Source organism: Haematobia irritans, chromosome 2, assembly GCF_050003625.1.
Source record: "Haematobia irritans isolate KBUSLIRL chromosome 2, ASM5000362v1, whole genome shotgun sequence".
Classification (NCBI taxonomy): Eukaryota; Metazoa; Arthropoda; class Insecta; order Diptera; family Muscidae; genus Haematobia; species Haematobia irritans.
In genome coordinates this window covers 149,141,913-149,164,937 of record NC_134398.1, presented here as the reverse complement: position 1 = coordinate 149,164,937, position 23,025 = coordinate 149,141,913, and the positions used below count along the sequence as shown (strand labels likewise).

Here is a 23,025-nt window from a genome sequence, read left to right as displayed (position 1 = left end):
GGGCCGGGTTACGCTAGTTTTCTATAAAAATAAAATTTTGACAAAATTTTGTATAGAAATAAAATTATTGTATAGAAATCAAATTTTGACAAAATTTTCTATGAAATCAAAATTTGACAAAATTTTCTAAAGGAATACAATTTTGACAAAATTTTCTATAGGGGTACAATTTTGACAAAATTTTCCATAGAAATAAAATTTTGACAAAATTTTCTATAGAAATAAAATGTTGACAAAATTTTCTATAGAAATAAAATTTTGACTAAATTTTCTATAGAAATAAAATTTTGACAAAATTTTCTATAGAAATAAAATTTTGACAAAATTTTCTATAGAAATAAAATTTTGGCAAAATTTTCTATAGAAATATATTTTTGACCAAATTTTCTATAGAAATAAAATGTTGACAAAATTTTCTATAAAAATAAAATTTTGACAAAATTTTGTATAGAAATAAAATTTTGACAAAATTTTGTACAGAAATAAAATTTTGACAAAAACTTCTCTACAAATAAAATTTTGACAAAATTTTCTATAGAAATAAAATTTTGACAAAATTTTCTATAGAAATAAAATTTAACAAAATTTTCTATAGAAATAAAATTTTGACAAATTTTCTATAGAAATAAAATTTTGACAAATTTTCTAAAGGAGTACAATTTTGACAAAATTTTTAATAGAGTACAAGTTTGACAAAATTTTCTATAGAAATAAAATTTTGACAAATGTTCTATAGAAATAAAATTTTGACAAAATTTTCTATAGAAATACATTTTGACAAAGTTTTCTATAGGAGTAATATTTTCTATTAAATAAAATTTTGAAAACTTTCTATAGAAATAAAATTTTGCCAAATTTTCTAAAGGAGTACAATTTTGACAAAATTTTTAATAGAGTACAATTTTGACAAAATTTTCTATAGAAATAAAATTTTGACAAAATTTTCTATAGAAATAAAATTTAACAAAATTTTCTATAGAAATAAAATTTTGACAAATTTTCTATAGAAATAAAATTTTGACAAATTTTCTAAAGGAGTACAATTTTGACAAAATTTTTAATAGAGTACAATTTTGACAAAATTTTCTAAAGAAATAAAATTTTGACAAATTTTCTATAGAAATAAAATTTTGACAAAATTTTCTATAGAAATACATTTTGACAAAGTTTTCTATAGGAAGTAAAATTTTCTATTAAATAAAATTTTGAAAACTTTCTATAGAAATAAAATTTTGCCAAATTTTCTAAAGGAGTACAATTTTGACAAAATTTTTAATAGAGTACAATTTTGACAAAATTTTCTATAGAAATAAAATTTTGACAAATTTTCTATAGAAATAAAATTTTGACAAAATTTTCAATAGAAATACATTTTGACAAAGTTTTCTATAGGAGTAATATTTTCTATTAAATAAAATTTTGACAAAATTTTCTATAGAAATAAAATTTTGACAAAATTTTCTAAAGGAGTACAATTTTGACAAAATTTTCTATAGGGGTACAATTTTGACAAAATTTTCTATTGAAATAAAATTTTGACAAAATTTTTTAGAGAAATAAAATTTTTACAAAATTGTCTATATAAATAACATTTTGACAAAATTTTCTATAGAACTAAAATTTTGCAAAAATTTTCTATAGAAATAAAATTTTACAAAAATTTTCTATAGAAATAAAATTTTGACAAAATTTTCTATAGAAATAAAATTTTGACAAAATTTTCAATAGGAGTAAAATTTTGACCAAATTTTGTATAGAAATACATTTTTGACAAAACTTTCTATAGAAATAAAATTTTGACAAAATTTCAAAAATTTCTATAGAAATAAAATTTTGACAAAATTTTCTATAGAAATAAAATTTTGACAAAATTTTCTATAGAAATAAAATTTTGACAAAATTTTCTATAGAAATAAATTTTTGACAAAATTTTCTATAGAAATAAAATTTTGACAAAATTTTTCTTAGAAATAAAATGTTGACAAAATATTCTATAGAAATAAAATTTTGACAAAAATTCTTATATAAAATAAAATTTTGACAAAATTGTCTATAGAAATAACATTTTGACAAAGTTTTCTATAGGAGTAATATTTTCTATTAAATAAAATTTTGACAAAATTTTCTATAGAAATAAAATTTTGACAAAATTTTCTAAAGGAGTACAATTTTGACAAAATTTTCTATAGAAATAAAATTTTGACAAAATTTTCTAAAGGAGTACAATTTTGACAAAATTTTCTATAGGGGTACAATTTTGACAAAATTTTCTATAGAAATAAAATTTTGACAACATTTTTTAGAGAAATAAAATTTTTACAAAATTGTCTATATAAATAACATTTTAACAAAAATTTCTATAGAAATAAAATTTGAAGAAATTTTCTATAGAAAAAAAATTTTGCAAAAATTTTCTATAGAAATAAAATTTTGACAAAATTTTCTATAGAAATAAAATTTTGACAAAATTTTCAATAGGAGTAAAATTTTGACCAAATTTTGTATAGAAATACATTTTTGACAAAATTTTCTATAGAAATAAAATTTTGACAAAATTTCCAAAATTTCTATAGAAATAAAATTTTGACAAAATTTTCTATAGAAATAAAATTTTGACAAAATTTTCTATAGAAATAAATTTTTGACAAAATTTTCTATAGAAATAAAATTTTGACAAAATTTTCTATAGAAATAAAATTTTGACAAAATTTGCTATAGAAATAAAATTTTGACAAAATTTTCTATAGAAATAAAATTTTAACAAAATTCTTCTTAGAAATAAAATGTTGACAAAATATCCTATAGAAATAAAATTTTGACAAAAAATCTTATATAAAATAAAATTTTGACAAAATTGTGTATAGAAATAACATTATGACAAAATTTTCTATAGAAATAAAATTTTGACAAAATTTTCTATAGAAATAAAATTTTGGTAAAATTTTCTATAGAAATAACATTTTGACAAAAATTTATATAGAAATAAAATTTTGACAAAATTTTCTATAGAAATAAAATTTTAACAAAATTTTCTATAGAAATAAAATTTTGACAAAATTTTCTATAGGAGTAAAATTTTGAGTAACATTTTCTTTAGAAATAAAATTTTGATAAAATTTTCTTTAGAAATAAAATTTTGACAAGCTTTTCTATAGAAAAAAAGTTTTGACAAAATTTTCTCTAGAAAAAATGTTAACAAAATTTTCTATAGAAATAAAATTTTGACAAAATTTTCTTTAGGAGTAAAATTTTGACAAAATTTTCTTTAGAAATAAAACTTTGACAAAATTTTCTATAGAAATAAAATTTTGACAAAATTTTCTATAGGAGTAAAATTTTGACAAAATTTTCTATAGGAGTAAAATTTTGACAAAATTTTCTATAGGAGTAAAATTTTGACAACATTTTCTATAGAAATAACATTTTGACAAAATTTTCTCTAGGAGTAAAATTTTGACAAAATTTTCTTTAGAAATAAATTTTTGACAAATTTTCTACAGAAATAAAATGTTGAAAAAAATTTTCTAAACATAGATAAAAACGAGTATATACAGTAGTAAGTTCGGCCGGGCCGAATCTTAAATACCCACCACCATGAATCAAATATAATAGTTCTCTTTGAAATTTCAGAGGGGTTTGATGACAGATATTTTCCCAAGCAGATAGGTTCAACCAGTACGTTTCCCACAGATAAATGTAAAGATTTTACCTATGAAGGCTAGATCAGATTCTGAATTTATAAGAACCATTTTTTGTTTGAGTTTTAGAGGAATCATAAACATCTCTTGTAAGTGTGCAAGAAAATGATGAAATAACGCCTTGATTTGAAATCTAAAATCTGCGGATTTTCATCCCAATTATTTAAATGACTACGAGAAGTAAAATCTGGACATTTTGCATTCAGTTTCAAGAAATTTTCATGATCAGTGCGCCTTCTATACCCTCAAAAAGTGAAATCGGTCTATATGGAGGCCTTACCAAATGGACCGATAAAACTAAATCATAAACATTTTGTTATGAGTCTAAAATGCCAGTATATTTTCAATTTGAGGTAAATCGGATAAAAACTACAATTTCTAGAAACCCTAGGAGTTAAATCGGGGGTTCGGTGTAATGGGGGCTATACCAAAACATGGAAGGATACACATAGTATTCAGCACATTTAATTGTAGTTCTAAAATCTAGACCACAAATCGGAGGGCCGGTTTATAAGGGGGCTATATAAAAAACTGTACCGATTCTCAATATATTCGGTACACCTCTTTATAGTCCTAGAATACCTCTACATTTCCAATTTCAGGCAAATTGGATAAAAACTACGGATTCTAGAAGCCCAAGAAGTAAATCCGGTCTATATGGGGGCTATATCGAAACATGGTCAGATAATCACCATTTTCGGCACATATCTTTATTTTCCGCGAATACCTCTAGATTTCCAATTTCAGGCAAATCGGTTAGAAAATACACTTTCTAGACGCCCAAGAAGCAAAATCGGGAAATCGGCCCATATGGGGGCTATACCAAAACATGGACCGATAGGCACCCTTTTCGGTACACTTTTTGATGGTCCTGAAATACCTCTAGATTTCCAATTTCAGGCAAATTGGATAAAAACTACAGTTTTTATAAGCCCAAGACCCCAAAATCGGGAGGTCGGTTTATATGGGGACTATATCAAAACTTGGACCGATATAGCCCATATTCGAACTTGACCTGCCTGCAAACAAAAGACGAATCTGTGCCAAATTTCAGGACGATAGCGCCATTATTGAAGGCAGTAGCATGATTACAAAAGACAGACAAACGGACAGACGGACATGCTTATATCGTCTTAGAATTTCTTCCTGTTCAAGAATATATATACTTTATATAGTCGGAAATAGATATTTCGATGTGTTACAAACGGAATGACGAACTTATTATACACCCGTCACCATTCTATGGTAAGTGGGTATAATAAATAAAATAAAAGTTTGAGAAAATTTACTATAGAAATAAAATTTTGTTGTTGTTCTGTGTATTTTAGTTCAACTAGTAGCCAGATCAAGGAACTCTGCGACAAGGATGGGGTGTGTTCAGAGTGATCTGGTGGTGAGACGGGTAGGCTTAGCTGGGCAAGCGAAAAGGTGACGAGTGTCATGTGGCCCTAGATTACAGATGGGACACACGTCAGCTGCGCTGCTAAGTAGGAATTGAGGCGGCAGCACTTGCTCTTAGTTGGGACAAAATTACCCTGGTCTGCCGTGGGAGGTCTCTCTCCTCCGGTGCAATGGGCGGGGTTGGACGCTGAGAAGATTTTCGATAGAAATAAAATTTGAAAAAATTAAATATTGATATTAACAAAATGAAATATTTTTGTTTGGTAATTTTTTGGTAAAATTCGCTCCAAATTTTGATAGATTATTGTTGGCTCAAGCGGCAACCGTGTTTACCAGCCGACGAGTCTTCTGCCTACCTTAAATCTTCGATATGTAATTGTAACAACCCCGGTTTGCAGTTGTATCACTCCGATATCCAGTTGAAAACTTTAAGGAAAGTTGAAGTTCCCATCCCAACTTTTCAAGAGTATTTGAAATTGTTTTAGTTTATTTTTGTATTTTATATTTTTGGTAATAAAACAACATTTTATATACGATTTGAAATGTTTTCCTTTTTATTGCATATGAAAAATAATCGAATTTTAAATAACAATCTTTAATTTAAGCGAACTCTTGCTTTAGCGCAAAATTGTGATTGCAGAGAAAAATGGTTGTGCCAATTCTCCCAGCAACCTGACTGACTACTCCTTTATTTCATTTCATTTAATTTATCAATTCAAAAACATTTTGGCAGTGAACCTGAGCTTTCATGAAGAGTTTTTTTTTAAATCAATATTAATTATATTTTTGGAAATATTTTTAAAATATATGCAATAATATTTTGTAATTTTGTCAGAAAAAGCTTCCAATTTCATAGTTTTGTGTGTTTTTTTTTTGCGATTAAGTTATGATGATTTTACAAAATTCTAATTTGATATATCTCGAAAATAATTCTATTACTAATTGTTTGTTTGTTTTTCTTATCTTGTGTTTTTCTTCAATTCTCTGTAATAATTATTTGTATTTCTATTGAAATTCACTTTTCCAAAAGAAAAAAAAAAGAAAATTTTTTTATGATTAAAAAAAATTATGTCATATATTTAAGCTATAATTCCTTAAATAATTTTTATGATTTGTTTTTTAAATTATATGTATAATCTTATAAAATAAATTTAAAGTTAAATTTTAGAAATAAATTGAAAAACATATTGGTTATCTTTGTATGTATACGAGTGCTGGATGATTGAGGGTTTTTTTGTTTGTTTGTTTGGTTGAACTTAACTAAAAAATTAGAAATTATTCTTTAGTTTTATTTTTTGTTTTCTCTTCTAAAATGTTATATGAGATTAAGAGAGAGATAGAGAATTCTTGTATGAATTTTTATTTCATTTTTTATTCTTTTCCTTAAATTAAAATATTTACTATTTTAATATTGGTAAATTGTAATTATTTTGTTTGTTGTTTTAAAAAATAAAAATTAAAAACAAAAAAAAAAATTATAAATAAATTAACAAACAAATCAAAGAAAAAGTCTAGTTATCTAAATAATTAGAAAATATGATGTAGATTTTCATGAATTAATTTTTTCCTGGATATCATTTGTTGACCAATTTTGGTGATTTTTAGACAAAGATGTTTTCTGAGGAGGTTGAAAAGATGTTTACAGCGTTTTGGCGCGATCCAAAAGATCACTGATGAATTTCTGTAATAAATTAATAATGATTTTAATAAAATTTATTTATCAGTGTATATTTTTTTCTCCTTACCGATATGTCGGATTGCGGGCGTTTGCAGACGGACAATAATCTCTGTAATAAAAAAAATGGGAAAGAGAAAATTAATATTTTGTAAATAACCGAAATCAAACAAGTATATACAGCCGTAAGTTCGGCCAGGCCGAATCTTATGTACCCTCCACCATGGATTGCGTAGGACCTTCTACTAAAGGCTGTCATCCACAATCGAATTACTTGGGTTGCGATAACACTTGCCGATGGCAAGGTATCGTAAAACTTTTTAACACTGTCTTCTAAATTGTAAGTTAGTCCATAAGGGGTATATATTAAACAAAAAAAAAGGCCGATTAAATACGTATTAAATACGCAGTTTGACAAAATTTTCTATAGAAATAAAATTTTGACAAAATTTTCTATAGAAATAAAATTTTGACAAAATTTTCTATAGAAATAAAAACTTGACAAAATTTTCTATAGAAATAAAATGTTGACAAAATTTTCTATGGAAGTAAAATGTTGACAAAATTTTCTATAGCAATAAAATTTTGACAAAATTTTCTATAGAAATAAAATGTTGACAAAATTTTCTATAAAAATAAAATGTTGACAAAATGTTCTATAGAAATAAAATGTTGACAAAATTGTCTATAGAAATAAAATGTTGACAAAATTTTCTACAGAAATAAATTTTTTTACAAAATTTTCTATAGAAATAAAATTTTGACAAAATTTTCTATGGAAATAAAATGTTGACAAACATTGCTATAGAAATAAACTTTTTACAAAACTTTCTATAGAAATGAAATTTTGACAAAACTTTCTATAGTAATAAAATTTGACAATTTTTACATGGGTGTTAGAGGCCATATACTAACGAAATGTACCAAATTTCAACCGCATCGGATGACTTTTGCTCCTCCAAGAGGCTCCGGAGGTCAAATCTGGGGATCGGTTTATTTGGGAGCTATATATAAATATGGACCGATATGGACCAATTTTTGCATGGTTGTTAGAGACCATATACTAACATCACGTACTAAATTTCAATTGGATCGGATGAATTTTGCTCATCCAAGAGGCTCCAGAGTTCAAATCTGGGGATCGGTTTATATGGGAGCTATATATAATTATGGACCGATATGGACCAATTTTTGCATGCTTGTTAGAGACCGTATACTAACATCAGGTACCCAATTTCAAACGGATCGGATGAATTTTGCCCCTCCAAGAGGCTCCGGAGGTCAAATCTGGGGATCGGTTTATATGGGAGCTATATATAATTATGGACCGATATGGACCAGTTTATGCATGGTTGTTAGAGACCATATACTAACACCACGTACCAAATTTCAATCGGGTAGGATGAAGTTTGCTCCTCCAAGAGGCTCCGGAGGTCAAATCTGGGGATCGGTTTATATGGGAGCTATATATATTTATGGACCGATATGGACCAATTTTTGCATGGTTGTTAGAGACCGTATACTAACATCAGGTACCAAATTTCAACCGGATCGGATGAATTTTGCCCCTCCAAGAGGCTCCGGAGGTCAAATCTGCGGATCGGTTTATATGGGGGCTATATATAATTATGGACCGATATGGACCAATTTTTGCATGGTTGTTAGAAACCGTATACTTAGACCACGTACCAAATTTCAACCGGATCGGATGAATTTTGCTCCTCCGGAAGGCTCCGCAAGCCAAATTTGGGGATCGGTTTATATGGGGGCTATACGTAAACGTGGGCCGATATGGCCCATTTTCAATACCATCCGACCTACATCAATAACAACTACTTGTGCCAAGTTTCAAGTCGATAGCTAGTTTCGTTCGGAAGTTAGCGTGATTTCCACAGACGGACGGACAGCCGGATAGACGGACAGACGGACGGACGGACGGACATGCTTAGATCGACTCAGAATTTCACCACGACCCAGAATATATATACTTTATGGGGTCTTAGAGCAATATTTCGATGTGTTACAAACGGAATGACAAAGTTAATATACCCCCATCCTATGGTGGAGGGTATAAAAAAGTAAGGGTAATAAAAGTTTAAAATATCCCCTATGTGAACCCCTCTACTAATTATTAACTGTTTTCTGGTATTAAAAACGAGCGATCCACATCGCCTATCTGGATGAATTGATCTCAAAGCTGAGCTATGACTTATTATTGGGACGGCTTGAAGAATAAAATTTATTCCCCATGGCGAAGATTAAAGTGCGATTTTACCTTGATAAGGCATCGGCTTAAATCTCCTCATAAAATATTGGGTGGCGAGTTGATGCTTCATTCCCCGTATTTGGCCCCTTGAGGCTTGAAGACCTGGGGAAAATATACTTTTCATGCGGGGTAAGAAATTTGTATCGAGTTAAAAGAAGGTTTGATGGAAAAATCAATTGTCACCTTGCTTTGTTTATAGTCGAAGTACTTATACCACCACCCTCGTTTGCCAACTTTACCCTTTTGCAGTTTTGTTTTTTTTGATTATTTCTACGACCAGGAAACCATATTGGGACGACATTGAACTACTCAGCTATGAATTTAAGAGATGGCCGTTTTCGAGTTACATGCACTGCGGCCACAGTTGGTATAATTCTACCAAAAATAGTAGATTTTTTTACTGTTTGGTAGATTGGTGGAATTTTTGATGCTTTGATAGATTTTGCATAATATTCCTCTCCAACTAAGAGGTACCTCACAAATTTTCCATAGAAATATAATTCTGACAAAATCTTCTATAGGAATAAAATTTTGACAAATATTTCTATAAAAATAAAATTTTCTATAGAAATAAAATTTTGACAAAATTTTCTATAGAACTGAAATTTTGACAAAATTTTCGATAGAACTGAAATTTTGACAAAATTTTCTATAGAACTGAAATTTTGACAAAATTTTCTATAGAAATAAAATTTTGATAAAATTTTCTATAGAACTAAAATTTTAACAAAATTTCTATAGAAATACAATTTTGGCAAAATTTTCTATAGAACCATGTTTTGGTATATCCCCCATATAGACCGATTTTGACAAAATTTTCGATAGAACTGAAATTTTGACAAAATTTTCTATAGAACTGAAATTTTGACAAAATTTTCTATAGAAATAAAATTTTGATAAAATTTTCTATAGAACTAAAATTTTAACAAAATTTCTATAGAAATACAATTTTGGCAAAATTTTCTATAGAACCATGTTTTGGTATATCCCCCATATAGACCGATCTCCCGATTTTGCTTCTTGCGCGTCTAGAAACAGTATTTTCTATCCGATTTGTATGAAATTGAAAATCTAGAAGTATTTTGGGACCATAAAGAGGTGAGTCGAAAATGTTCCGTATCGGTCCATGTTTTGATATAGCCCCCATATAGACCGATCTCCCGATTTGGAGTCTTGGGCCTATAAAAACCGTAGTTTTTATCCAATTTGCCTGAAATTGGAAATATAGAGGTATTTGAGGACCATAAAAAAGTGTGCCGAATATAGTGCCCATCGGTCCATGTTTTGGTATAGCCCCCATATAGACCGATATCCCGATTTTGCTTCTAGAAACTATATTTACAATATGATTTGCCTGAAATTGGACATCTAGAGGTATTTGAGGACCATAAAAAGGTGTGCCGAAAATGGTGCTCATCGGTCCATGTTTTGATATAGGCCCCATAGAGACTGATCTCCCGATTTTTCTTCTTGGGCTTCTAGAAACTATATTTTCTATCCGATTTTCCTGAAATTGAAAATCTAGAGTTCTTTTGGGACTATAAAAAGGTGTGCCGAAAATTGTGTCCATCGGTCCATTTTTTGGTATAGCCCCCATATAGACCGATTTTGCTTCTTGGGCTTCTAGAAACTATATTTACCATCCGCTTTGTCTGAAATTCTTGAGCTTCTATAAACTGTATTTATTACCCGATTTGCCTGAAATTCGACATCTAGAGGTATTTTTAGACCAGAAATAAGGGTGCCGTAATTGAGGTTTTTGGTATAACCCTCATATAGACTGATCTCTCGATTTTTACTTCTTGGGCGTCTAGAGACTATGTTTTTTTAGCCGATTTGTTTGAAATTCTGGAGGTATTTTAAGATCACAAATATGTGAGTAGCAAATGGTACCTATCGGTCCATGTTTTGGTATAGCCCCCATATACACCCATCTCCCGGCTTTATTTCTTGGACTTCTAGAATCCGTAGTTTTTATCCGATTTGCTGGAAATTAGTAATTTATAATGAAATTTTAGACAAACGAAATTTCCTTTCCTTTAAAAAATATTTTCGTTTATTCAACTCTAAAATTCTCTAAAATAGCAATAAAATTCTCAATAGATCATGAAAATTGCTTCAAACTGAAAGTAAAATTTCCAGATTTTACTCTACAGATTTAAGATTTCAAATCAAGGCGTAATTTAATCATATACACGATATGTTTATAATTTCTCAAAAACTCAAACAAAATTGGTTCTCATAAATCTAGAATCTTATCTGGTCTTCATAGGTAGAATCTTTAAAGTTTGTCTTCGGGACCTGACTGCCTTGGGAGAAGATTTGTCATCAAACCCCCTACAATTCTAATGTCCGTGAAAATAAAGTTAACTTTAAAATTTATGATAACATTGTCTTAACGTTAACAGAGCGTTAACAGAGCTCTGCTAAGTGCTTGACAGAGAAAAAATAAAGTTAACTTTAAAAAGAATAAATAGTTAAAATAAAAAAACGATCATTGTGCCAAAACTATAGAGGGGGCAGTATACACCCATATACCAAAGGGCCCTACAATTTGGTATATGGGTGTATACTGCCCCCTCTATAGTTTTGGCACAGTGGTCACATTTGTTTTTAACTTTAACTCAATCGCAACTTAAAGTGAAAATATCTCGAATTCTGGCAATGAACTTTATGAAATTATTTCGGATTTAGATTCTACTCATCGTGCCCTACAATTTGGTATATGGGTGTATACTGCCCCCTCTATAGTTTTGGCACAGTGGTCACATTTGTTTTTAACTTTAACTCAATCGCAACTTAAAGTGAAAATATCTCGAATTCTGGCAATGAACTTTATGAAATTATTTCGGATTTAGATTCTACTCATCGTGCCCTACAATTTGGTATATGGGTGTATACTGCCCCCTCTATAGTTTTGGCACAGTGGTCACATTTGTTTTTAACTTTAACTCAATCGCAACTTAAAGTGAAAATATCTCGAATTCTGGCAATGAACTTTATGAAATTATTTCGGATTTAGATTCTACTCATCGTGCCCTACAATTTGGTATATGGGTGTATACTGCCCCCTCTATAGTTTTGGCACAGTGGTCACATTTGTTTTTAACTTTAACTCAATCGCAACTTAAAGTGAAAATATCTCGAATTCTGGCAATGAACTTTATGAAATTATTTCGGATTTAGATTCTACTCATCGTGCCCTACAATTTGGTATATGGGTGTATACTGTCCCCTCTATAGTTTTGGCACAATGATCGTTTTTTTATTTTAACTATTTATTCTTTTTAAAGTTAACTTTATTTTTTCTCTGTTAAGCACTTAGCAGAGCTCTGTTAACGCTCTGTTAACGTTAAGACAATGTTATCATAAATTTTAAAGTTAACTTTATTTTCACGGACATACAATTCTCTATATTATCAAGTAACCCAATACGACGAAGAATTTTCAACTATTATATTTGATTCATGGTGGTGGGTATTTAAAATTCGGCCCGGCCGAATTTACTACTGTATATACTTGTTTTTATTAAATTTAATTTTTAAATTTGTTTTTTTACTTACTATTAAATGAGATCTTCTTATATCGTCGGTGTCCATATCTAAAATCTCATCAATATCTACATCAATGGCTTCAGTCTAGAAAGAAAGGTAAAAACCATCAGTTAATGAAAGCAATAAAAAAATATAAAATTAAAATAAATTTAATTTAATTTAAAAACCAGCATTACAAGGGAGGAAAAATTAAAATATTAATATCAATGGTAATTACAAAAAAAGATCCTTTAAGAAATAACACAATAAAAACAACAATCAATAATGGAATTAATTGATGGAAGAAATTTTTGATTGAATTGCCGAAATGATACTATAAGCTACCAACGAAAATTAATATTTATTATTAAAATTTTAATTGACTCAACTAATTTTTGTGATTGTTTATAAATTTGATTAAAAATCAATTATGTTTTTTTATTGAATATTTTTATACCCTGCGCCACACTGTGGAACAGGGTATTATAAGTTAGTGCATATGTTTGTAACACCCAGAAGGAGACGAGATAGACACAGGGTGTCTTTGGCAACAATGCTCAGCGTGGGTCCCTGAGTCGATATAACAATGTCCGTCTGTCTGTCCGTCCGTCTATACGTCCGTCTGTGAACACATTGTTGTGATCAAAGTCTAGGTCGCAATTTAAGTCCAATCGCCTTCAAATTTGGCACATGTTCCTAATTTGGGTCATAATAGAACCCTATTGAGTTTGGAAGAAATCGGTTCAGATTTAGATATAGCTCCCACATATATCTTTCGACCTATATGCACTAATATGGGCCCAGCAGCCAGAGTTTTATACCGATTTGCTTGAAATTTTGTACAAACATAACACTTAGTCGTATAGTCAAGTGTGCACAATTTGATTGAAATCGGTTCAGATTTAGATATAGCTCCCATATATATCTTTCGCCCGATATGGACTTATTTGGCCCCAGAAGCCAGATTTTTGGGCGAATTTGGTTGAAATTTTGCACTAGGAGTACAATTAGTAGTATAGTCAAGTGTGCAAAATTTGATTGAAATCGGTTGAGATTTAGATATAGCTCCCATATATATATATCTTTCGCCCTATATGGAATAATATGGTCCTAAAAGCCAGAGTTTTGGCCCAATTTGGTTGAAATTTTGCACAGGGAGTAGATTTAACATTGTAGCTATGCGTGCCATATTTGGTTGAAATCGATTCAGATTTAGATATAGCTCCCATATATATCTTTCGCCCGATATGCACTTATATGGACCCAGAAGCCAGAGTTTTATCTCGATTAGCTTGAAATTTTGCACAAGGAGTACAATTGGTAGAATTGTCATGTGTGCCAAATTTGATTGAAATCGGTTGAGATTTAGATATAGCTTCCATATATATTTTTCGCCCGATATGGACTTATATGGCCCCAGAAGCCAGAGTTTTGACCCAATTTGGTTGAAATTTCGCACTAGGAGTATAATTAGTAATATAGTCATGTGTGCCCAATTTGATTGAAATCGGTTCAGATTTAGATATAGCTCCCATACATATGTTTTTTTGATTTCGACAAAAATGGCCAAAACACCAGCATTTTCCTTGTTAAATCCCCACTGCTTAGTCGAAAAGTTTTAAAAATGACTCTAATTTTCCTAAACTTCTAATACATATATATCGCAAATAAACTTTTGCGAAGTTTCCTTAAAATTGCTTCAGATTTAAATGTTTGCCATATTTTTTTATTAAAATTGTGTTCCACCCTAGTGCATTAGCCAACTTAAATTTTGAGTCTATAGATTTTGTAAAAGTCTATAAAATTCTGTCCAAATCGAGTGATATTTAAATGTATGTATTTGGGACAAACCTTTATATATAGCACCCAACATATTTGACGGATGTGATATGGTATCGAAAATTTAGATCTACAAAGTGGTGCAGGGTATAATATAGTCGGCCCCGTCCGACTTTAGACTTTCCTTACTTGTTTTTTTTAATTCCTGATTTCAAATAAAAAAGAAAACAATACTGGTAATATTTTTTATTTACAGAAAAAAACTATTTTTGGTTGAATTACCGAAATGATACTATGAACGACCTACGAAAATCAAAAATTAATTTTTTCTATTAAAAATTCAATTGACTTAATTAATTTTTGTAATTGATTATAAATTTTATTAAAAACCCAATTATGTTACTCGTATTTTTTATTGAATATTTTTGTAAACTCCAGATTTTAAATGAAAAAAAAAAAACAATGCTGGTGAAATTTTTTACTGTGTACTTTATTTTTCTATATATCTATCTATGAATGTTGTTTTGCAACTTACCGGCGGATCAAAAAGTTTCTGCAATTCATCATAAAGCCACATCTCAACGGCCAAACGTTTGCGAATTAAGCTCATTTGATGTGAACCATATTTGGCTGTGAGGAACTTTTCACGACGCTCTTTGACTTCTGAGCCCTTCTCATTGAAATTCACCCGCAAATTTGTCCGATTTGGTGAACGTTCAGTGTCATTCATTTGCTCTAGACCGCACTGCATCTTTGGTATGGTTACGACTGTACTTGGTGGTTGGTTGAGAGTAATCTAAGAACTGCTGGTGACAGCAGCCAAATGAGAGTTCGTGGGAAGTGTTGGTGTTGGCGGGATGAGACGACCGACCGACCAATTGCCGTTTTGAAAATGATTTGGTTTTGGTCTTGTTCTATTTCCAAATACTTTGGATACGATAATGATGATGGTGACTACTGAAGTTGGGGATTGGTGTACTGCTACTGCTACTGCTGTTGATGATGTGGATGTTAAAAATGAAGTCTTCTTTCTTCAGGGTGTGGGTGGATGGGTCGAATGGTAGCTGATTTATTTGTGTTTTCCTTCCGTTTCGTCAGCAGATGTTCCAATGAATTTTTACCACTGAAATAGAAACAAAGTTTAATCGAATTAATTTCTTATGTTACGAAGAAAAAACAATGTTAATTAATTGATTGATTGATGGATGACTGAGAATGGGGGAGATATACTAAGAAATGCATACACGGCCATGAAGGCAATGTAGCATTCCAAGTAAGAAGATCGAAGTGTATTAGCGATTAAGTTTCTATGACTTCTGAGAGATAATGGGACCATTTGGACTCAGTACAATTGATGGACAGATATTCGTAGCGGCATGGAACGAATACCTCACTAGATACAATTTGAATTTAACTGCGGAACTACATCGAAAGAATTCTCTTTGTAAAAGAACGAAGAGTTTCGTTAAAAGAACAAAATCATGATGGCGGAGAGAGGTTCGTAAAATGTACGAATGAATAAACGTTAATGTAGAATATTTCGTATATTCGTAAAATTGAAGCAAATCAATAATGAATTTTCGAAGAATAACTAAGAAAGCGAAACCAAGAGAATTCTATCGTATTGTATTGTATTTTTGGAATAAAATAAAATTAATAGAGAGTAATAGGTACTTAAGAATCTTTAGTATCCCCTCTAAAAGGGTGTCCATATATCCGTTTTATAGAAAATGATTTTAGGTATGACATATGAGAATATTTTTTTTTGACATACGCAGAAAAAATGCTCACCAAAATATTTCCAATTAACTTTTTAATTGAATTTTTAAAAACCTTCATTTAAACATTTAATTGATTCAACAATTTTTTAATTAAAACAAAAATTAAAAGTATCAATTAATTTTTTAATTGATTGCGATAATTGATGCTACCATTTCTGTGATTGAAGACATTTTAATCAAAAAATAATTGGATAAATTAATTTCGTGATTATTCTTTTTTTTATTTTGTTGTGTGTATGATAGTGTTTTGTTTATTGGTGGAAGTGTATTATATCGAGACAGCTGTTAGGTACATATCAAAGTTTGGCGCTCGCCATACACACATGTCAAAGTAGATAGACATTTTATTGAAAAAACAGGATAGTTTAAACAATGTACAAAATACCGGTTTTAGTGATTTACATACAATGATAATTAATCGGTTTTGGAATCCCAGTTTTGAATCCTCTTATCAGATTTGATCCTGTGAACCTATTCCCAGATTTGAATAACGTACATCACTCAGAGATTAATTTTTTCCGACTCGTTATCGTATCGAGTTACAATATATGAGTCGTTAACTCTCAAGTTCACGAGTGATATCAACTAAGAACCTTGGTATCATGTTGGACAGCAGAGAACTGCAACCGGTGGCTTTTTTTCGTATTGCAATCGTACCCACAAAATGTGGGTGGCAGTGAGTAAGACACCAATTACCATGCGATCTTTTACATTGATCAAAATGCGAGAATAAAAACACCAGTAGTATATAACAATGTTCGTATGCAGTGTCTTGCAATCTTAAACCAATCGACATCGTAACAACACTCGGTAAACAAAAACAAGTAAGAAAAGTCTAAAGTCGGGCGGGGTCGACTATATTATACCCTGCACCACTTTGTAGATCTAAATTTTCGATACCATATCACATCCGTCAAATGTGTTGAGGGCTATATATAAAGGTTTGTCCCAAATACAACATTTAAATATCACACGATTTGGACAGAATTTGATAGACTTCTACAAAATCTATAGACTCAAAATTTAAGTCGGCTAATGCACTAGGGTGGAACACAATTTTAGTAAAAAAATATAGGAAACATTTCAATCTGAAGCAATTTTAAGGAAACTTCGCAAACGTTTATTTATGATTTATCGCTCGATATATATGTATTAGAAGTTTAGGAAAATTAGAGTCATTTTTACAACTTTTCGACTAAGTAGTGGCGATTTAACAAGGAAAATGTTGGTATTTTGACAATTTTTGTCGAAATCAGAAAAACATATATATGGGAGCTATATCTAAATCTGAAACGATTTCAATCAAATTTGGCACACATGACTATATTACTAATTTTACTCCTAGTGCAAAATTTCAACCAAATTGGGCCAAAACTCTGGCTTCTGGGGCCATATATGACCACATCGGGCGAAAAATATATATGGAAGCTATATATAAATCTAATCCGATTTCAATCAAATTTGGCACACATGACCATACTACTAATTGTACTCCTTGTGCAAAATTTCAAGCTAATCGGGATAAAACTCTGGCTTCTGGGTCCATATAAGTGCATATCGGGTGAAAGATATATATGGGAGCTATATCTAAATCTGAATCGATTTCAACCAATTTTGCCACGCATAGCTACAATGCTAAATCTACTCCCTGTGCAAATTTTCAACCAAATTCGGCCAAAAATCTGGCTTCTGGGGCCATATAAGTCCATATCGGGCGAAAGATATATATGGGAGCTATATCTACATCTGAACCGATTTCAATCAAATTTTGCACACTTGACTATACGACTAAGTGTTATGTTTGTACAAGATTTCAAGCAAATCGGTATAAAACTCTGGCTGCTGGGTCCATATTAGTACATATCGGGCGAAAGATATATATGGAAGATATAAATGTGTTCACAGACAGACGGACGGACGGACGGAGGGACAGACGGACATGGTTATATCGACTCAGGGACCCACCCTGAGCATTATTGCCAAAGACACCATGTGTCTATCTCGTCTCCTTCTGGGTGTTACAAACATATGCACTAACTTATAATACCCTGTTCCACAGTGTGGCGCAGGGTATAACGAGTGTGGCACTTAAGTGTGATTGCACTCAACAACAACAATTACCAGCAGTTGGCATTAGCTCAAGAGAATTGAGAGAGTGCCAACTAAGAGAATACCAGTGTTGCCAGGTTATTTTGGAATCTTCCCCCCAAATCTTAGGTAAAAAACCCCCAAATTGTACCAAATTTTTTTCAAAAACCCCTAAAAATTTTTTAGTAATGCAAATAGGTAAAAATGGGCTTCCCAAATTTGTAAAAATGAATACTATAGTAATGCACATCAAAAATTCAATTTTACAAAAAAAAAAAAATATCTAAAAATATAATATGTATATCAATTAAAAAATCAGATAGGAGAAAATAATTCAATGAATAAATGTTTCAATTCACACCCAGCAAACAAATTTGGAAGTTCTTCTAAAGGCATAACATTAAAAGCACTTCCAAAAATGATTGTTTGGTGCGGTTTTTTCATATTTTTAATGGGTTATTTTAACTTGTTTTGTTTCAAGTAGATTAAAAAACAGGGTAAAAATTAATAAAATGGAACAAATTATTCAAATTTTGTCGGTAAAAATGATGAATTCAAACGTTTCAGACAAGCTTTAGAATGTATTAGAAATCATAAAAAATAATATAAATTATTTATTTGGCAAAATACCACAAAATTTTGTAATGCACATCCAAAACACTGAATTCAGATCACACCCTAAAAATGCTTCAAATTCAGTGCAAGGGCTGTTGAAATGGTGGACATCTGTCCTATGACAAGCCCGTGTTAAATTTATCGCTTCTGCGCCAATTTTGCTCCACTTCCGGATCCAAAAAGAACATTTTCACTACTTTTTTGGCGACGCTTTTTTTGTTGCTGGGACATTAATTCAAAATCAAATCAACAAAAGTTAAATTCAGTATATGCATTAAAACTGTTTAAATGTGCTCCCTTTGCATTGTATGATTTGTTGGAAGTAAATAATTTAATCGTTTCACTTGTAAGTGTAAGGAATTTAAGGAATAATGTAAGGAATATTTAACTCTTAAAATGCTTTCAGTTGTTAAAGTTAAGATACGGTTTCTTAATTTGTTTTTAACTGTGTCGAATATTAGAAATGCCCTTTCAAAGGAAGCACTTGAAAAGGGTAGCGAAAGCTATCCTAATGCATACTTGCTTATATCGAGGGATTTGTGCTGATCTCCCTCGTATGTTTTCCGAATTTGGTTGAGAATTGTTTCACTTTATTGGATGTTAAATATTTTTTGCCTCTAAAAAAAACCCCAAATAAAAGTTACCCCTAAAATCCCCCCAAACGGTTAAAAACCCCCTAAATTTGGGGAGAAAACCCCCAACCTGGCAACACTGGAGAATACCAAACTGCTGAGATATGGGTAACCAATTTGTGTGATTGCTTTACTACGGTGTTTTCGAGAGACCAACACTCATACTAACAAACACCGACAGTCGTCGGTTGCATTGGATATTGGTGGTTGAAATTTTTTACCAATTGGTATTTTAAGATTGCAAATATTGGTGTTTACTAAATACACTGGTCGGTTGCGGTAGATCGCAGCCTTGTTCTGTTGGACAGTTCACTGAGTTGGACTAACTTTATTAGTGGTCAAATTTATGCCACTCTCAGAATCCTTTTGTTCACACGGACGTTGACATCTTTGCAAATAAGAATCCTTTAGGCAAAGAATGACACAATGATATCTATACTGCATACACGCAAGAAAAAAAAAAAATAAAACGTATGGAAAACGTATACCGAAAACGTTTTTCTTTTGTTAGATTTTTTTAATTTCTTCAAAAATTTTAAACTTTTATCACAAAAAAAAAAAAATTTTGTTACAAAATTTTTATTTCAGCAATAAGGTGGGTACTAAGTTCAACTTTAGATGCTAAAGTGAAAACTAAATCAGTAAAAAAAGGCATAAAATTATACATATTTGTTGAAAATTTTATTATAACTTGATGGGAAATAGCCCAAAGCAAATTTCACAAAGTTTGTATTCCTTAAAATGGATTATTAAAGAAAAGTAATCGTGGAAAAATGACGATTTTAGCGGATAAACACGAACTTAATACCCACCTATAAAAAAAAAATAATTTTTGATCGATAGTCCATTTCGTTTATATCAAGCACTGTCCTTTTCCGAATTTAAGTCTTTAATAAGACACATGTTCGGAATCATCCGAAAATTATTGGAATATATGTAAAAATATGTGTAAAAAACTTTTTGGAGTTCGGTCAAAGCAGGTATTGAACCCACGATCCTTTGTATGTAAGGCGGGCTTGGTAACCATTGCTACACGATGACCAACTAAATGTATGTTTCTGTTAAATAAAGTTTCTTTACATCGGCTTGTGGGCGCCCAAAACTATGATCTATAAATATAACTGCTTAACTGTATGTGTTGTTTGTGCGTTGATGGCTATAACATAATAATTGCCTGTTGATGACAATGACAGCTACATTACTTGTATTACAGAAAAACCAGCTAAGAACTGAAAAAACTTTCTGTCTTTTCTTCCAAATCAACTAGCTTACAGCGAAAAGCAAATTGGAAACGACATTTGTTTGTTTAAAATTTCGTTTGGGAGGAAAGAATTAGTTTTTTGCGTGCCCTTTCTTTCTCTGACTCTGGTCACAATCAATTAATAATACGTTTGAGCGACTTATTTTGTTAATATAAAAATTTTGAAACACACCTCGTTGTTGCCAAAATATTGTCTACTTTATATAAATAAATCATTTTTTTTCTTCCAATTCAAATACACGTTTCCTTTTGGGGTCAATCGAATCTCAAGTTTAATTTACGTTTCAAAAAAAAAAAAAACTTATTAATTCCCCTGCTTATGACTCATCTACCTACACGCTCACAAAAAATCGCTTCTGTAACATATACTCCCAAACATATTTTGCTTCAAGCATATACATTTTTGGGTATTGCCCAAACATTTATATGTTTGATCTCTTCCAATATATAATATGTTTGAAAGCATATTGGTCTAAACAATATATGTTTGGGTAGTCTAAGTTCCAAACATTTTGTATTTTTGCATCCAAATTCAATAATGTTGTCTTCCAAAAAACAATATGTTATTATGTGACCATATAATATGTTTGGAAGCATTTTGCACCCAAAAATATTATATGCTTAAAAAAAGTTCTCCAAAACAATATTGTGCTCAAAATTTTATTTATTTATTTATATATTTACAATCAAAATGAATTATGAAAATAAACAGGTAATATAGGTGCTAACAACATAGGTTTTCAACCTGAATGCTCAAAATTTTGTTTCTGCCCAATTGTATATTCCCCGACATCTTTCTCACTTCCACGAGAGTTTTTAGTTCTTAGCACCTTTTTCTGTAATACAAACATTGTAGAAGAAATTATTCAATTTTTTTTTATTTTATTTTACCTTTTGCCGGACGGGGATTCGAACAGCGGACCACACAGTTTGTAAGGATCAAAGAAGTAGCTGATCAATTGCCCAAGGAAAAATAAAATGTTAATTTTGTAATAACAAGCAACAACCACCAACTTAATTCAATATCGCTCCCTGTTAAATAGCGCTCCAAGCTACTAAACACATATATGTTAATAGGCTATTTCTAAATTAATATATGTTTGCATTCAAGCATATTATATTTACAAACATTTTATGTCCCAAACATAATATGTTCTAACATATTAACATATATGTCCCAAACATGTTATGCTAGTTTATGAACATTATATGCTTGCACTCAAAAATATTGTGTTTAAAAATTTGTTTTCCAAACATATAATGTTTATAGCCAAACATATGAAAAACAGTCTTTTTCAACCGTGTAGCAGCAAAATGTATTCTTTTCCAGCCCAAAAACCTGGTCAAAGAAAGGATTCTTTAAAGCCACAAAAAGATTGTAACTACTGACTGCTGTACTCATATCTTTAGAAAATTTTTATATGGAGTTGTCAATGCAATACCGAATAAAATTGGATGACTCATTTTCGATGCGTTGTTATTGCCCATACCATGGCCAAGCTAAACCCATATGAATGGTAGGCTAAGAAGTAGTCTGTCGTCATTTGTGATGCATGTCTACGAGTATCTGTTTTATGTCCCTTATTAATGTGTTTGGTGTTAACATGTTTTCAACATTTCATGCCAGATATCGGATATAAGTGTTAGTCATTTTATATGACGCCAAGGTTAAGATTTGAATTTTCTACTTCTTCATGTTCTTGGAATTGGTTAATAGATGCTGCTTTACTATAAAGTAGTAATTATAGTTTATGGGATAGGATTCCTTGGCGAGACATTAAATAATAAAAATCCATTTTGTAGTGTGTCATAGAATAGAATTTAAATAAAAATTGCTTCCAAAAGTAAAAGACCATCAAGGGGATTTTTAGTGGTAAACAGATTGAAGGAAGTTACAATCTGGCGAAAAATCGAATCGGTTTGTATCTTTTGTACCCTGATAAAATTATTTTCTCGATTGGATATACACCCAGATGAGGAATATGATCACCTCCAAGACCAAACGGTTATTTTATAATTTTCTCAGACACTACCCAGAAAATGAAGCCGCCTACACAAATCTGGGGATCGGTTTATATGGGGGCTATATATAATTATAGACCGATGTGAACCAATTTTTTCATGATTGTTAGATACCATATACCAACATCATGTACCAAATTTCAGATCGGATCGGATGAAATTTGCTTCTCTTAGAAGACTCGCAAGCCAAATCTGGGGGTCCGTTTATATGGGGGCTATACGTAAAAGTGACCGATATGGCCCATTTGCAATACCATCCGACCTACATCAATAA

At 30.6% G+C, this 23,025-nt stretch overlaps 1 protein-coding gene across 1 annotated transcript in view; it reads right to left on the bottom strand.

Annotated features, from left to right (window-relative positions):
- Positions 1-5,623: 5,623 nt before the first annotated feature.
- Positions 5,624-23,025, bottom strand: part of LOC142226524 (protein phosphatase 1 regulatory subunit 14B) — a 138,656-nt gene continuing 121,254 nt past the window's right edge. Inside the window, exons 4-7 of the mRNA XM_075296584.1 lie at positions 14,888-15,475; positions 12,604-12,678; positions 6,845-6,886; positions 5,624-6,780 (exon numbers count right to left, since the gene is read on the bottom strand). Of these exons, the coding sequence (XP_075152699.1) occupies positions 6,739-6,780; positions 6,845-6,886; positions 12,604-12,678; positions 14,888-15,103 (375 nt within the window). The 5' untranslated portion in view covers positions 15,104-15,475 and the 3' untranslated portion in view covers positions 5,624-6,738. The remainder of the gene's footprint in view (positions 6,781-6,844; positions 6,887-12,603; positions 12,679-14,887; positions 15,476-23,025) is intronic.